The sequence below is a fragment of the Styela clava genome, chromosome 12 (genome assembly GCF_964204865.1).
Source record: "Styela clava chromosome 12, kaStyClav1.hap1.2, whole genome shotgun sequence".
NCBI classification, from domain to species: Eukaryota; Metazoa; Chordata; class Ascidiacea; order Stolidobranchia; family Styelidae; genus Styela; species Styela clava.
Genome location: NC_135261.1, coordinates 14,849,449 through 14,865,781, shown reverse-complemented (window position 1 = coordinate 14,865,781; position 16,333 = coordinate 14,849,449). Strand labels below are relative to the sequence as shown.

Sequence of the window (16,333 nt, the reverse complement as noted above, 5' to 3'; positions counted from 1 at the left end):
TACGAAACCAAAATTTATGTTTTTTTTTCGTTTTATTTTTAGTCTTTTTTAAAACAGTATTTTAGTCCTAATTCTTATTATTTTGTTTAGTCGGATATTTGAGTTGTAGATTCATTCTTTTATTTATATTGTCTTCAGCGTCTAGCTTCTCGTCGCCTATAATCGCATAACAACGAGTGTATAGATTCGGACAAGAAAAATACCTAGTTTCAGGCGTACTCGTGGCACAAGACTTACATGGGGGATATTAATGAGATAGGGAGAGTAAGAAATGTAGTTTACTCACATTATACCTGCTTCAAACTGGCACGTCAAACTACCAACGTCAAACTGGCGAATACGATTGCCGGTTTTAACAAAATTAGCCCTGTGAAAATCGCACGGATCAATATCAACTTTTTCATACGAAGAAAAGTTCAGAAAAGATTGGGTCGATTCAACCTTTTAGCTGCGCTAACGTGTCAATTTTATCTTTTTGTTTGAACGCTTAGGATATTACAGTAGTAAATTTTATATTTTCTATAAATTAAACATTTCTTTAGTACATATTTTTGCATTTTTTTTGTAGTAAAACTTTTAAATTTAAATTACATTCCTTATATTAGAGAACCTAAATAATTTTAATCAAATAACAGAATTATACCTCTAATGCTAATTCTTTATCATAATTTATAATTATTTATTTTAAACAGGGAGAGGTAGATCTGGATATGACCTGAGTGGCACATTGGGTAAAGATTCAGATGAAATGTCTTTAATTAAAAATTTATTGGGTAAGTTCGAGGCAATTAATTTTTATATAAATTTTGAATTATAGATTGCATATAATAAACTATAATAAGTATATCAATTTATTAGTTTTTGTTTGTGTTTCCTTTTTCTTTCAATTATTGCAAAGCATCTATGCCAAATAAAAACGCCTTCTGGATTTCGATAGACTCTAATGGCCAAGAAGTTTTTTTTTTTTTGAAAACCTAACAACTGGCTCAACAACGACTTAAACTTTTATGCATTTTGCTAATTAAATATACTATCTTTTATGATAACAGCAGCATAAGATTTGCAATTAGCAGAGATTGTTTACTTAGTTCTGCTACAATCTATCTTAATAAAATGCATTTCTTATTTTTCTCCTCAATTTATATCACACTAGAAAAAATATTTTGCACAATGTTACATAGCTTTCCGATAATATTTGCAATATTTTAATTTTTCTCGTTAATTTATTTGCAGCTGGAAGTGGAGACAACAAACTCGGTCGTTTCTTGAAGGCACTGTTTGGTGAGATTAAATACTGGATTATACTTTGGTATTAGGGAATTAACGGAAAATAAACACAAATTGATTTAAATACCTTTCCATCAATGAAATACCTATTTCCATACTCGTATTTTCTAACACTTCAATATATATTTAGATAAAAATTTCAATTAGATTTAAAATAAAACATTGATTATTATTGATATTGAAACATTGATATTTATCCATTTCAATCCCCTATTTTATGTATCAAATTTAAATAATAGTATATTTATCACAAAATAGAAATGGACACCAAGGCAAAAACAAATTTTTTACATTACCAGTAGCCTATTCTCCGTTCAACAATAAAGCTACCGATGTGTTACCGGTATCAAATTACCTCCGACTTTTGCATAGCAAATCTCCGCAAAATCAAAACGGAAGACATCCGTCACGTTCTTATTAAAACGTGTTTCCTCGAATGAAAATAAACAGCGGAATTATAGGATTCATAGAAAATTTGGGAACAAATGAAAAATAGGTTTCCATCGACAACAACTATCTTTAACAACTGAAAATTTCAAAGCAATTAGTCCAGTAATTGAAGACAAAACGATATTTTTCATAACAACAAAAATTCTAACGGCAACAACAACATAATATTAAAATGATCTACAAGTTCACTTCGTGTTCAATACCGTCTATGTAATATATATTTTAGGAGATGGACAATACGACACGGTGGCCAAGCTAACGACTGGAATTTCAAGAGGAATGATCAAAGATTGTAAGATATTTCTTATGGTATCATTTATAAATCTCATTTAATTGGTTTACTAATGTTATACATTTAAACAACATGAGGATTTCACCATACAGGAGAATTTTAGTCGATATATTTCAGTTGTAAATTTCAGTTTTCTATGGTTCAGTAAAGTGCAATTTCTTCATTAAAAATTGTTCATTCACTTTTTATCAGGGAAAGAAAAAGACGGACAAGGTGAAATCTAAAACTCCATTTGAATATTTGAAAACAAAACACTAATCCATTTTCATAGTAACGACAATTTGTAAAAATAACAGAATATTAATGCTGTAGTCTATATATTTGTGTTTCGCTTCAGAAACGTGAAAAATTCACACGCAATTGTGTGTGACTTTGCACGTCGCGATCAGTAAAATGCAGTTTAAAGATATTTGAAAGAAATGTCATCTTTTGCATAGTAGAATGAAAATATAAAACAACGTATACGATATAAAGGAATATATATTTTCGATTTCGAATATTTCTAAAGATATCAACTTCTTGAGCAAACAGTTTCATATTCCAGTCGTGCCTTTCGTAGTAATCAACACAATTTTGGTAGCAGTGACAAATGCTCGCGCTTCCAACAAACCGTTCGTCAACACCTTTAAAATCATCCCAACTATATAGTGATTCCTTTTTCGAATTATAAATACAACATACCATTGCTTTCCATCAATTGAAAATAGAGGGCGTTGGAGATAACTGGGATCCTGAAATGACTGCAAAATCAATCACAAATTTGTTTGATGGTGTTTTGAAAGGAGTATTTCCAAAATGTGAGTTATTTAGCATAGTCAATTGAGAGAAATATATCAATTAGATTTTAATATTTCGTGATTAACGGATCAAAGGTAAACTTGAATATGAGTATGTTTAGGTAATAAATTGAAATGGATATTTATTCATATTCATTATATTTTTATTATATACGAAAAAACAATACAAATAACGAATGATGTTGGTATACATATGTTGAGTGCTAAAGACTATTAGTAAATATATATACTTCGCCAAAATGTTTTTAATTAAAAGAATACGCCACGTTTTCAGATTATGTTTACCTCAGTTTTGATATTTGTCGAGTACTTTACTTTTATGAATTATGTATCATTATCACTGTAGTGTACATTATCATGTCATCCCCCTTTATTGGGATTATTTGCTATTGTCTCCAATATTTTTATAAAGCATGTGGAGAATAGGCTACTTCCTCCTTAACGTATTTATTTTATTTCAGGGGATGAAAGCCAAGACAGACCTGGTAAGATCTTTGCTTCAATATAAAACCTGAATATTTCATTGAGGAAAATTCAATAAAATATTTCCAGATAAATGTAATCTATTGCAGGAAAGTGCGATTTTTTTGCCACTTCAAAACATGAATACATATATTTGAAAGATCATCATTCTAATTCAAACAACATACTATAAATTGTTTTTTTCATGTTCTAATTTAGTATTGAATTCACATCTATATTTTATTGCAGATGTACCTGGAATTAATTGGGATCCGGCAACCAATTCAGAAAAATTTACGAAAGCATCAATGGATATCTTAAACGCCTTATTTCCTGATTGTATGCTTCAAATTTCAATGCTTCATTAGTATATTTATTCTTGAAAATATTTATTTGAATAGTTTTTAATAGATTAAAAACTCTTAAGATATTAAAATATTGTCATAAAAATCGTTCAATAACGAGTGGTTCAAAAAACACAATTATATCTATGCATATACTCAATGAAATGAAACTTAGAATAACCTTATTTGTTTACTAAACAATGAGACTTAATATAATTATTATTTTTGCAGGGTTGGAGAACTTTCTCAGAGGTATGTTACATACTGTATCAAAAATAGAAATAAATTTTGAATTTAATAGAACATTTTTTATTTTAGTTTTCTGTAGTCTTGAGGTAGGTTTATACTGGTCAGAATATTAAACAACTCCATCAAATGTTGTAATATTGATATAAAAGCGTTATTATCAATTTTTAAATCCATCTTTAGGAAAACTCGGTCGTGATGACAAAAGGACTGAAACAATGAAATTAATCATTGATATTTTAGGTGAGTGTATATAATACATAGACACTAGTTCATGTATTAACAAAAAATGAAATCACTAATATTCAAACTATCCAAAGTTACAGTTACTAGTAATCATCAATTATTTGTTAATTTTCTATAGGAACTGGAAGCGAAATGAAACAATTGACAGATTTTATGGCGACTCTTTTTGGTGAGACTTTTGTATTTTTGATTGGCGACTAAAATATTTGATAATTGTTTGTTGATAAAGTCATGCATTTGATAAGGTACCATAAAAATAATTTACAAATTTCGAACTACTATTTACTTGATTAATTTATCAATTTATATTCTATTTAGGTGTTGGAACGGAAGATGGAAAGTGGAAGCCAGAAGGAAGACAGGATACGGTGTCAAAACTGGCGCTTGGTATAACCCGAGGAATGATTAAAGACTGTAAGTATTTCCGTATTATTCTTGAACAAGTAACTGGCGAACATATATTATGAAGGGCATTAATATTGGCGCGAAATGTAGTTTCTCAAAAATACGATTGTTTTTTTGGATGGGTGGCATGAATATTGGGTAAAACTATCAGTTTTCAAATTTTTATCATGTGTGTAAGACCGAAAAAGAGTTAGTAACGATTGTGGGCATTCATGGGGATTCACACTTTCCATAAAAACAAACAAACAATTTGAACCCCACGATTTTATAGGGTTCCGCCGGAAACATCAAGGCTAATTTTTCACTGTTGGATATTATTTTGATACGCTAGATCACCTAGTAAATATTTTACATTTTCCGACGCAAAAGAATCGAAATATCCTGCCAATGAAGCGATAAGAGCTGTAACACCAGTCGCGGCGAATGGTCTTTAAAATTTGTACGTTATATAATGTACAACTTGTACGCTTCGGTGGAATTCATTAAGCCGCACAATGTGCTAACCATAAGATCGTTTACATTCTATAATTTTTGAAGCAACTGTTGCAACAGCTCGTTGAATCAAGAAAAATTTTCCCGAGCAAATTTCTGGAATGATTAATGTAAAACACAGGCTTTAAACTTTCGGCATGGTGTGAACGGGTATCACAATATCAGTTCAAATCATGATTTTCAATTTTGCCGATTTTTGTACGATAATCGCGACATTTTATCTCCATCTCATACTTATAATTAGTCTCCTAGCTAGATTGTCTCTCAAACAATATAAAGCTTATCTATATTATAAGGTTCGTGAGATATGAGGTTTCAAAGTTGCGTAACTCACACGAGATGATAAGATAACTATCGCAACCTTCACGAAACCGCACAATACCAGTATTATTCCACTACGCAAATAGCAACAGAAAAACACTGAGCTTACCCGAATAAAATGCAAAACAGTGACAAAACTCCAAACAAATTGACGAACGAAACCTTCTGACGAAGCTGAAACAAACCGAGGCTGCCGCGTTCCCGCGATTTTCCAGACACAAAATGGCGCCCGATATGCATCCTTTCAATCGGTGTCTCCACTTGGTTTATAGTCACTTTGTTACGAACCGAATTGCGAATAAAACGCCAGTCGCACATCACACACGTAATGTACACTTCGTTTGCAGGCGTCTGTGGAATCGTTGGGCTGTCCACTCTCGGGTGTTTGATTGGTTGAACAGATTATCGAAGTTCGTAGAAAAAGTGAAAACGCGGAGAGCCGCATAGCGCGTACAGTATATAACACGGTAAAGGTTACGGGAGATTTATCGGTTTTCCCGAAGTATGCGAACCAAGATGGCGGACATCGGAACGTAACATGGGTAACAGGTGAGGGTTAGGCAATAATTTTTTTCCAATTTTCCTTATTTTAGTCCTATTATCAGTTCGAAGACTAGCCAAAAGCCTCCCGTAGTATTTATACCTAAAATTATGGCCTAACCCTAACCTAGTACACATATTACATTCCGATGTCCACCATCTTGGTTCACATACTTCGGGAGCCCCGATTTATCATTTTATATCCGGCCCCTATGGCCATGTTATTTTTTCATTTTCCATGGTGCTTTTAGAACATACCTAAAATCTATTTTCCTTACACTACGTTGCCCACTTACGACTTGTTGCAAAGCATGTCGACACGCGCTTTTGATCGATGGGTTTTCGATCTTCGTAGGAAATGTCATTTAGTCATTCAGCAAAATTTACTATTTTTACCATAAAAACGAAAAGTTGAGATGTGTGGAAAATAGAAAATCATCTTACATGAACCTAAAACATAAATTTTATGGAACCAATTCATCTCAAAAACGTATGAATAAATAACATACAGCCGATCAATCCAAGAGAAAGGGGAAATTTAAAAAAAAGTTGTTTTCCTTAAAATACATAAAAATTACCATTTCATAATCTAAATGAGAGATGATTCAAGGCGCAAAACGAAAGCCATTTTGTGGACGAAAATATTTATCTCACAAAAGCCAGACATGTGACCAAACAGCTGTTCAGCAACAACCACTCAATGCTTTTTGTGAAGCTCCCTGACATATGGCCGGATAAAGTTAGGGAAAATGGTAGAGTACTCTACCAATGGCACAGATAAGATTTCAACTAATACAATATTTGAAAATGATTTTTTTCTAATATATTTTCATTTTGTTTTATCAGGGAAAAACGGTGGAACAGGTACGTTTTTAGTGTATTATATTTATATATATTTATGTGTTTGAAAAATATTATTAGTTTTTTAACATACTTGCTATATAGATATGCGTTTGACAAGATAATGATTACTGGCCTTGTTTCAGCAATATTTATCTTGCCCGTTTCGTACTTCCGAATTATTGAAAATCGGTTTTAAGCTGAATATACCTGTTTAATGTTAAATATAACCCTTTTGAGTAGTTATTGTATACCCATCAAAATCGAAACTATTACAAACGGCTCTGTATTTATTTTGGTCAGGTGATTCTGCGGGCGACTGGAATCCAAAAGAGTCTGCAAACGCATTAAAAAAATTAGTTACCGGTGTTTTGAGAGGAGTATTTCCAAATTGTACGTATTTTTTAATTTTATCAGATTATTTTCCCATGATATCTAAAATTATGTTTTGTTCTATTGTATTGTGGATTGGCTGGCCCGTAGATGAATTATTGATTCAATTTGATATATACTATCATAATTATCACGTTTAAGTGCGGTTGTCACAATCTTTCATAATGGAATACTAGATAGACCTTTTTTTGAGAATTGATGATTCTGTAATTCGAACACTTGCTAATAAAAGTGAAAGAAATAAATTATTTTAAAAAACTAATACAAGATAGTTTTCTTTTGGTAAAATGTTTATGTTTTCTATTAAATTAGGGGATGAAAAAGAGGACAGGCCAGGTGAGTACATTGAGTAAACACAGTAAAAAAGCAGACCCCAGAAAACAAATACTCGAATTATAGAATCGCCGATACCAATGGTACATTACAAAAGCGTTTTCAAGCAGTTCATTTAAAAAATCAGAGAAGATTTCGATTGAAAGCATCAAAACATATATATCTTTTGGATTCCTTTTTTTGGAATCAGATAATAAAAATTATTTAATATAAAAACTGTCGAACTAATCATGAAATGTTATGATTCATATGTCTCCTTTAAAATTTCGTAGAACAAAATACTTTACCAATAAAAAAAATTCATAAAGATTTGGATTATCCGAAACGTTTTTTATTGAGTTTTATTCATTATGCCTTTTTTTTATCAATAGATATACCTGGGATCAATTGGGACCCAGAGAAAAATTCAGAAAAGTTTACCATAGCATCTATGAAGTTTTTGGATTCAATTCTTCCGGGATGTGAGATATACCAATGTTCAATAACATCAATATCATAGATACGGACTGCTCGTATAATTTGTTTTTGATTTGTTGTTGTTAGTTAATCTTGCTGTTTTCGTTAGTAAAATAATATCTATTTCTCGAAACAAATAGATCAATCATGTTCAGATTTTCAATGAAAAAAGCTTGACAACATCGTCGATAGTCTATTTATTACTTTCAATTTTTTATAAAGTCTGATGCGATGCCAGATTTCATCCAAAATTTCAGTTTTTTCTTCATTCATTCGCGGGAACGCTTGTTTATTCCGTATAGAGTGACAGCCTCCAAGACGATTTTCAGCCATTTTGTTCAGCAAACTCGGTGCTTGGCTTAACTAGTTACCGAGAACCGATGTGCATTCGCCAAGTAATGTCTGACAGCCTCATTTGCCGAAAATCAACTTCAAGCAGACCATTACAAAAAAATTCATACTGGGAAACAGGAATATGACATAAAAAAGCCGCAATTTCTTCCATATCGAATCCAAGTCGAATGATATCGATGTTTCCCAAAATCGGCTGGAAATTTCAAGTCGGTGTTTCTTGACAAAAAGGAAGCATATTTTACATATTCAATTAAAATAGCAACCACAAAAATATTGAGTACAAAATAAATGTCTCACTGACTGAGTTTATTTTTGCCAGGATCATATGAATGTCCCACTGCAGTACCCACCCGATATATAGTCATATCAAAAAACACAACATTTATAATAGAAACAAATGTGTCAAGACAAACGGTGTAAAAAATTTAGAAATGTTATCCCTAAAGAAGGCATTCCATTCGGCCTTCGAGTAAATATTTTAGGCATTCTTCTTTTATCAATATTATATTATTTTCTATCATGCACTGTAGAGTGCTTTGAATGCCTATTGATTTCATGTTTTCTTAATTGAGTTTATCATTATTATCTTATCATGTGCAATGATTTAATATTACCTTGACATGATTAGGTATAAAATATTTGCTCGAACAGACGTCAAATAACAAAATTTCAACAAAAAAACAAATAAAATTCGATTGAAAATACTGACAGAGGATTATGTCTAACACGTGTAGTCACATGTGTTACTAAGGTCTCAGCAGACACCGACTGGTTTGAAACTTGAAGCGCACCAAGTTAATAATAATCATGAATTCTAAAACCAACATAAAGATGTCAAATTTGAATGATTCGGATATGTTAGGTTGGAGCCCAATTATTATTTGCAAACTACACTATAAAAATTATATTCGACATTTTTTAAGTTTCTTCATTAACGAAAATTTTTAAACAGGGCGAAAAAGGTTCGGATATGGAGAAGGAATGGGACAACAAGGAATGGGAATGTTTGGTATTATTATATTTTCTTATTGCTAAAAAAATACTTTGATGAAATTTTTGTTCACCTTTTATCTTTTTTTTTGTAATTATAGTGTTTATGTACAAGTAAATATATGATACATTAAATATTTTAGACTTTGAAGAACGTTTCTTTAGTTTGTTTCAACATTTAACAACCGTATGAATTTATTCTTTCATTTTTTGGTGTTAAATATTCAATGTATTAAATATTTATTAGAACACAAACTAAAAATTAAAAAAAAAACAGAAATGTTAACAATTATTTTTTCGAAATATATCTTATCTTTTGAACATCAGTTGTAGTATTTTAATATAAAATTACTTCCACATCAAATATAATACTTTCTAATTTCGTGTTAACAATATACGTTATAAAACTATTTCGTGACTACTATTTCAAGTCTCTGTCTCGTTTTTCCTCACATTATTTAATAATTTCGACAGGCCTTACTCAGTGGAATCCAAGAAAAAACGCAGCGACTGTCACAGAAATGACTATGGGTGTCCTAGAAGGACTTTTTCCCGGATGTAAGTAGTATAAAAGTAACTTAAATTACGGATTCCTGTTGTACTAATTCAATGTTCACTAATTTCAGGGCAAAGCAAAAGTCCAAAGCCTGGTTATGCTGGTGGATATGGTGTTGGCAAAGGAATGAGTGGATTTGGTATAATTATTTTTTAAATCGTTCTTGTATAATGAGTTATTTTATTTTGAATTGAATCTCTTATGCATTACTTATTATATAACTGTAAATGAATAAATGTTGAAACTTTGGTTGTTATACTCTTATCATTACTAGGTGGTATTCAATGGAATCCAGCAAAAAATGCACAAACCGTAACTGAAATGACTATGGGTGTTCTGGAAGGATTATTCCCAGGATGTAAGAAAATTTTAGTTGCCTTATATAGTTTACAAGTTTAAAGCAAATAATAATAATGTTATAATATTTCAATTATCATTTGAATTTATCAGGGCAAAGTAAGCAAAACTTGGGAGGATATTCGGGCGGATATAGCAGCAAAGGACCAAGTGAATTTGGTAAGAATTCAGTAAATACATGCATATACATATAGACCTATAAAGGATTAAGTGTTGAAACTTCCGTTTCGTCATTATCAGGTGGTATTCAATGGAATCCAGCAAAAAATGCACAAACCGTAACTGAAATAACGATGGGTGTTCTGGAAGGATTATTGCCAGAATGTAAGAATATTTTAGTTGCTCCATCTAGTTCACAAATTAAAATCAAACATTCACCCCTTTTTAGCAATAATTTAAATTTTTCAGGGCAAAGTAAGCGAAAAATGGGAGAATATTCGGGCGGATATAGCAGCAAAGGAGCACGTGGATTTGGTAAGCTTATTTTGAAAACACCTATTCGGTAACAAAATTCGAAAATGAATGAGATTTGTTTCAAATTTTTGAGGCAACATAAATTTTTTTGTTTCATTATCCAGTAAATGGAAATTTTGCAATTTACCAAACATATGAAACTACTTGTTCTCATGAAAATTTAATATCATTCGCCTTGCTTGATATGTGTAATTGTCAATAACATAATTAAATTATTATGTTGTTGAACGTACTTATTATAAATATAAAGGTTTGCTCTTTTAAAAAAAAAAAGCTTTATCATATATTTGTGCTTGATTTCAAGTAACTATTTAAATTTGAAATAGAATTCTTAAATAAAAGTTAAATTGAAAAAAGAATACAGGGTGTCTCAAAAGTAAGTATACACTCTTAATTTTGATTTGCTTTTCAGGTACTCATCATAGAGCGTAACATCAGGAAAAAATAATAGTACGGATAAGTAGTAAAATTTAGATATTGTTTGCATTTTTCATCAACCCACAGAATGACAAGGATATTAACCCAAGAAATGAGGTGAAAAATTGCTGATCAGGAAGACCAAGTAGCGGAAGCTCTGAGAAAAACAATCGATGCTTAATTAATTTCAAATTCTCTGTTAAAGAGGCGCTCAGTTTGCCTTACTGATTTACATGCTTACTGCCAACCAGCAATTTTGCTCTTCATTTTTTGTGTTAATCTCCTTGTCATTCTGTGGGTTGCTGAAAAATGTACACAATACTCAGTGGTGGGATTCAAATTTTTTGTCAGCCGGTTCCATCACAAAAGTCATATTTTTCAGCCGGTTCTGTCACAAACAGAACATTGACAGTAATCAGTAAAGCTAATCGGTTCGCTGATCTCATAAAATTCCTTGAGTCGGTTCTATAGAACCGGTGCGAACCGGCTGAATTCCACCACTGAATATACCTAAATTTTACTACTTATCCATACCATGTTTCCTGAAGAAATGAACGCTCTATGATGAGTACCTGAAAAGCAAATCAAATTTAAAAGTGTATACTTACTTGTGAGACACCCTGTATTCTTTTTTCAATTTAACTTTTATTTAAGAATTCTATTTCAAATTTAAATAGTTACTTGAAATTAAGCACAAATATATGATAAAGCTTTTTTTTTTTAAAGAGCAAACCTTCAATATTTATAATGATTATTCAATTATCTTGAATTTAATATTGATTTGTCATATTGCCTTGAATTCAGGCATGAGTTACGACGGCAGTAAAGGAGGATTCGAAGATTGGATGAAAGGTCGTGGCTGGGCACAAGGTGTTTATCTATCTAAAACATTTTCAATTTATTTCAAAGTATTTCAAAATAATTTTTTTTTAAATTTTTTTGATTGTTTTAGGTAGTGGCGATGAACTGGGAACATTCACTAAAATAATGAGCTCAGTGACGGATTTTTTGAAAGGTTAGATATACTGTTGTAGTATAAAAAATTATACAAACTAAAAACAGAATTAAACTTTAAAGTACTCACAGTATTGTAAATTTGAATTTTTATACTTTATTCAAAACTGTGGTTTGTAATCATTTTATATATTGTGACCAAATGCACTTTTTGTGAGAACATACTTCAATGCAAAATAATTAAACATCGTTTCTTTTCTCTAGAATGAAAACAATAACTAGCTTTATGACATCAACATTGCAAGAAATTATTTTTATTTGTTTTTCTTTCAGGGATGTTTGGAGGATGGCCAACCTACAATTAGTAAAGATGAGAAACTCATATTATCATATAATACAAGTGTTGCCTACTTTTCTACGAGAAATTCATAGATATTTTGTGTTGCAAGTTGCAACAATTTTATATGTGATCGACTCTTGGATTAGTAAGAAAATAGTGTATAACCGACTGGTGCGTGGTGAATCTACAATCGAGATATTTCTTCTAAGTTCCATTTGATCTTATTACATGTTCAATTATACATTTGTATACTAACCAAAATGAGAATTAGTTTATTTGGAGTGTTTGAAAAATGAATTAAATTCAATTACAACGATTCAGTGGGTGATTATTTTGTGGTGGAAGCAAATAGTGTACATCAGGGGTGTGCAAAGTGCGGCACGTGGGCCAAATGCGGCCCGCAAAGAAGAATTGTGAGGACCGCGGAGAAGTGCCAGTTTTGAATGGTGTGCGACCAGTGAGCTTTTATTTCAGTGCAATCTGGTTCCCTTTGCGTTGCAGAGGTCATATCCAAGTCCAATTTATTATCTATGTCATTGGCGTTACACTATCCTAACAGCCAAGCGAACGACGCGATTCACAAAGCTGTCACTTGCTGACCAGCGAGCAATTTGAGGAAAGCGCGGAGCAGACCAGAGCATGAATTAGTCAGGACGGGCAATTGAACATTAGGCAATTGGAAAGCAGTTTAATAAAATTATTATTACGAAATTATGGTTTCAGTCTATCACTTGATTTTGACTAAATCTAATTTATAATAAAATTTGACAGCAAAATATTTGAAAATGAATCCTGGCGATATTTACCAAAAACATCTCAACCAAGATAACTTTCCACATTTGAAAAAAGTCATGGCCCCAAATATGGCAGTTGCGGCTCAACATATATTTTTCTAAAATAAGTCTTAGGTTAATTAAATTAGGTTTGACAATAAATTTGAATAACAGTTTTCCGAAATTCATGCGTTTTAACTTTAATTTCTGCAAGGACCCCTGATAATGCCATTAGACCAATGATAAAAATACACTATTTTGTGCCTGCAACTAATAGAAAGCCTATGATAAATGAAGAAGCGGCCGGCGGTTTTACCCAGTTGTTGATATCTGACCCGCCTGCGAAAAAGGTTACACACCCCTTGTGTACATTATTGTAGAATTTTACAGCAAATAATGAAAAATAATAGTGGTCACTAGAAAGCGTTTGACATGATACGTGATACAGTTAAAACTGACACTGCAAGATAATCTAGACCGCGTATCGACGAAAACAAGGAAAGAAGTTCAAAAACTCAGTTACAATAACTATCAAATAAACTGAGTGAAGTCATGTGTTCTCGATGAAAAAGATCTTGCAATTCAATACATTCAATTTGTAGATGAAATTTTATTCATGTAATTGTGAGCTTGGAGGAGTGTGACCTTATGTACCCTGCTTGCTGCATAAAGGTAAAGGCAATTTTTATGTCTCTACGCTCTATCACAATGCAGCAATATTAGTTTATGTCCGGACAATATTCTCTAAATTATCCTTGTCTAATGTAACTGAACCTAAACAAGTTGAAATCCAGAAGCCCACAATACGCAACTTCATACATAAGAGAATTATAATGTGTCGTGAAATTATCAAGAACTTGCTCAGAAAAAAATGTACATTCGAGATGGGGCCAAATGGATTACGGAAGCACATGACGAATAGCAGCATAGAGATTGAAACTTTATGTAGAGAACAAATCACATTATAGTTATAAGGAACTATTTTTTAAATAATTTGAGATACTTTGAAAATAAAATATCAAGCATCTAAATATGAAGACTCTTGAAATAAATATTTTCCAAAAAATGCTGTTAAATTTCGTAGAAATGTGAGCATTATTTGAAATTAATTCATCTACTTTAACTGATAATTTTAGGTATATATATATATATATGTGTCGCAATATCTACAATACGCGTATTATTTCGACAGATGTTGTATAAAAAGTGAAGTCGGTCCGACGAAATCGTGCTTCGTCCTACGAAATATCGTAACATAATTTCAGCGGACACCTTAAAATAAATTTTATGTAATATTTTATCAGATTAAGATCAACATACGTACATTAGGTAACAATATATATGTTAAACACGCGTCTCAGAAATAATATTATGTAAAATTTAATAAGTTAACTTCAACGATAACGAAACAAATTGTGCATCGTTCTACAAAATGTCGTAACGTTATTCCAGCAGGCCGGTTGAAATAAATTTTATGTAATAATTTATCAGATTAAGATTAAATTACGCTTTTTTGCCAACTATATATATGCGGGACATGCGCCCCTGAAAAAATATTATATGTGGTGAATTTAAGTTCACTTCAACAAAATCGAAACAAATGCAATTCTTTTAAAGGTAATTTTGTCGTAATTTTTTTTAAACGCAATTTTGTCAAATCAGTTATTAAAAGTAAGACTAAACACGAATTTTGTTTATAAATTTTAACCAAAAAAGAAATTAATAGGAAATCTATATTCAAAATATATATGTAGACAGCACGCCGGGAGTATCTGTACGACCTTGTACGACCATTTGTGGATGTGTGTTATGCGAACAATGCATGAAAACGTGAAGAAACTGAACTCTTGCGATATCAAATTGTGTCGTAACAACTTGAATGCCCTTCCATCTATGACGTGTAAAGCTTGGCAAGAAAACAATAACTAAAATTCTCCAGTGAATGTGCTGGAAATTATTTAAAATTAACTCTTAGTCGAAATGAGATACTCCTTATCTGATAAAGCATGACACCAAACAAATCAGCAACAGAACTTTAACCACCGAACCGTAGCATCAAATTTCAAGCCTTTTGCGGCTATTTGCAGCTACGACGACGAATTAGGACGACATCGTAAGACAATCTTTTTGCCTTATCAAATTTTCTGATCATATTTGCTGATACACTTGTCAGATAAAGTGAAAAAAACTAAATTGATTTCATACTAAAGATTTATTTATACAACTTAATTAACAACTGCTGAACAAATACATTTATTATTTCGCCCCAAGGTAAGGGAGACATCGGCGAGACGTCTGCAATAAACTCGAACGACCAAGATCAGTGATAACATTAAATTTTTCTAGCGCTGCAACATTCTTTGAAATGTTATGTAATATCCGATTTAATCGTAAAAACAATACCAAATGAAAAATATACCATTTCATTGTATAGATGCTACAAAGTGATTTTGAATGAATTGCATGAATTGAATTGCATGAATTCCAGCATGAATTGAAGCGGCATTCAATATTAAAAACCATTAGATTATAAGAAACTGCATTAATCAAATAGACCAAAGTGCAGGATTAATTTGCATTCTGTAGTACCTGAATATTTATTACTTCAACAAGATAAATCTTTAATTAGTTTTACAGTATACGATTGCGGGTAAGGTTGTGATAAAGTTGTGCTCATCAAGTAATATAATCCTGAAAGGACGGTTGTGTATAAAAACGCGACGTGGCAAAATTTTTTTTCTGCGTTTAATTTGCCCTTGGGGGGAAGGCAAAATATAAGCTGCTTCACGTTGGACTTCGTTTTTAAAATTCCCTTTTTTCATAACATTTACAAAAGATATAAATTTGCAAGCAAATTTGAAAAATTAGTAGGGGTATGAAAATATCTCTGTGCGCACAGAAGTTTGGAAGTAGAACACTTCATCAAGTGGCACTATAATAGCCTGGTACTTGACGATACAATGGGACGCTGATTTATATTATTAATGCTAACTTATGAAAACGAATATGTTAAAAATATTTTTGTTCTATTGAGAATATTGATATTCATATTGAGAAGACGCCAAAAACACCTTATTTATTGGATCAGATGTGGAATTGATTTCAATGAAAATATGCATAGTTTGAAATCTTTCAAATACAATAAAATTGAAGTTACATTTGATCAAAATACAAGTTGATCACCTAGAAAGGGGCATGTGAATGTTTCTTCCTA

At 31.5% G+C, this 16,333-nt stretch overlaps 1 protein-coding gene across 3 annotated transcripts in view; it reads left to right on the top strand.

The window, feature by feature from the left end:
- The window catches only part of LOC120330321 (uncharacterized), a 33,116-nt gene extending 20,454 nt beyond the window's left edge, over window positions 1-12,662 (top strand). Inside the window, exons 57-81 of one of the 3 annotated variants that reach the window (XM_078118819.1) lie at window positions 693-773; window positions 1,234-1,281; window positions 1,964-2,029; window positions 2,222-2,242; window positions 2,737-2,826; window positions 3,288-3,311; window positions 3,538-3,627; window positions 3,864-3,884; window positions 4,062-4,121; window positions 4,243-4,293; window positions 4,443-4,538; window positions 6,729-6,746; window positions 7,026-7,115; window positions 7,428-7,451; window positions 7,820-7,909; window positions 9,211-9,267; window positions 9,723-9,806; window positions 9,875-9,943; window positions 10,079-10,162; window positions 10,255-10,320; window positions 10,402-10,485; window positions 10,570-10,635; window positions 11,857-11,922; window positions 12,005-12,067; window positions 12,340-12,662. In XM_078118819.1, coding sequence (XP_077974945.1) covers window positions 693-773; window positions 1,234-1,281; window positions 1,964-2,029; window positions 2,222-2,242; window positions 2,737-2,826; window positions 3,288-3,311; window positions 3,538-3,627; window positions 3,864-3,884; window positions 4,062-4,121; window positions 4,243-4,293; window positions 4,443-4,538; window positions 6,729-6,746; window positions 7,026-7,115; window positions 7,428-7,451; window positions 7,820-7,909; window positions 9,211-9,267; window positions 9,723-9,806; window positions 9,875-9,943; window positions 10,079-10,162; window positions 10,255-10,320; window positions 10,402-10,485; window positions 10,570-10,635; window positions 11,857-11,922; window positions 12,005-12,067; window positions 12,340-12,371 — 1,541 coding nt within the window. In that variant the 3' untranslated portion in view covers window positions 12,372-12,662. The remainder of the gene's footprint in view (window positions 1-692; window positions 774-1,233; window positions 1,282-1,963; window positions 2,030-2,221; window positions 2,243-2,736; window positions 2,827-3,287; window positions 3,312-3,537; window positions 3,628-3,863; window positions 3,885-4,061; window positions 4,122-4,242; window positions 4,294-4,442; window positions 4,539-6,728; window positions 6,747-7,025; window positions 7,116-7,427; window positions 7,452-7,819; window positions 7,910-9,210; window positions 9,268-9,722; window positions 9,807-9,874; window positions 9,944-10,078; window positions 10,163-10,254; window positions 10,321-10,401; window positions 10,486-10,569; window positions 10,636-11,856; window positions 11,923-12,004; window positions 12,068-12,339) is intronic. The other 2 variants (XM_078118820.1, XM_078118821.1) reach the window with 2 other exon arrangements.
- The last annotated feature ends 3,671 nt before the right edge of the window (window positions 12,663-16,333 follow it).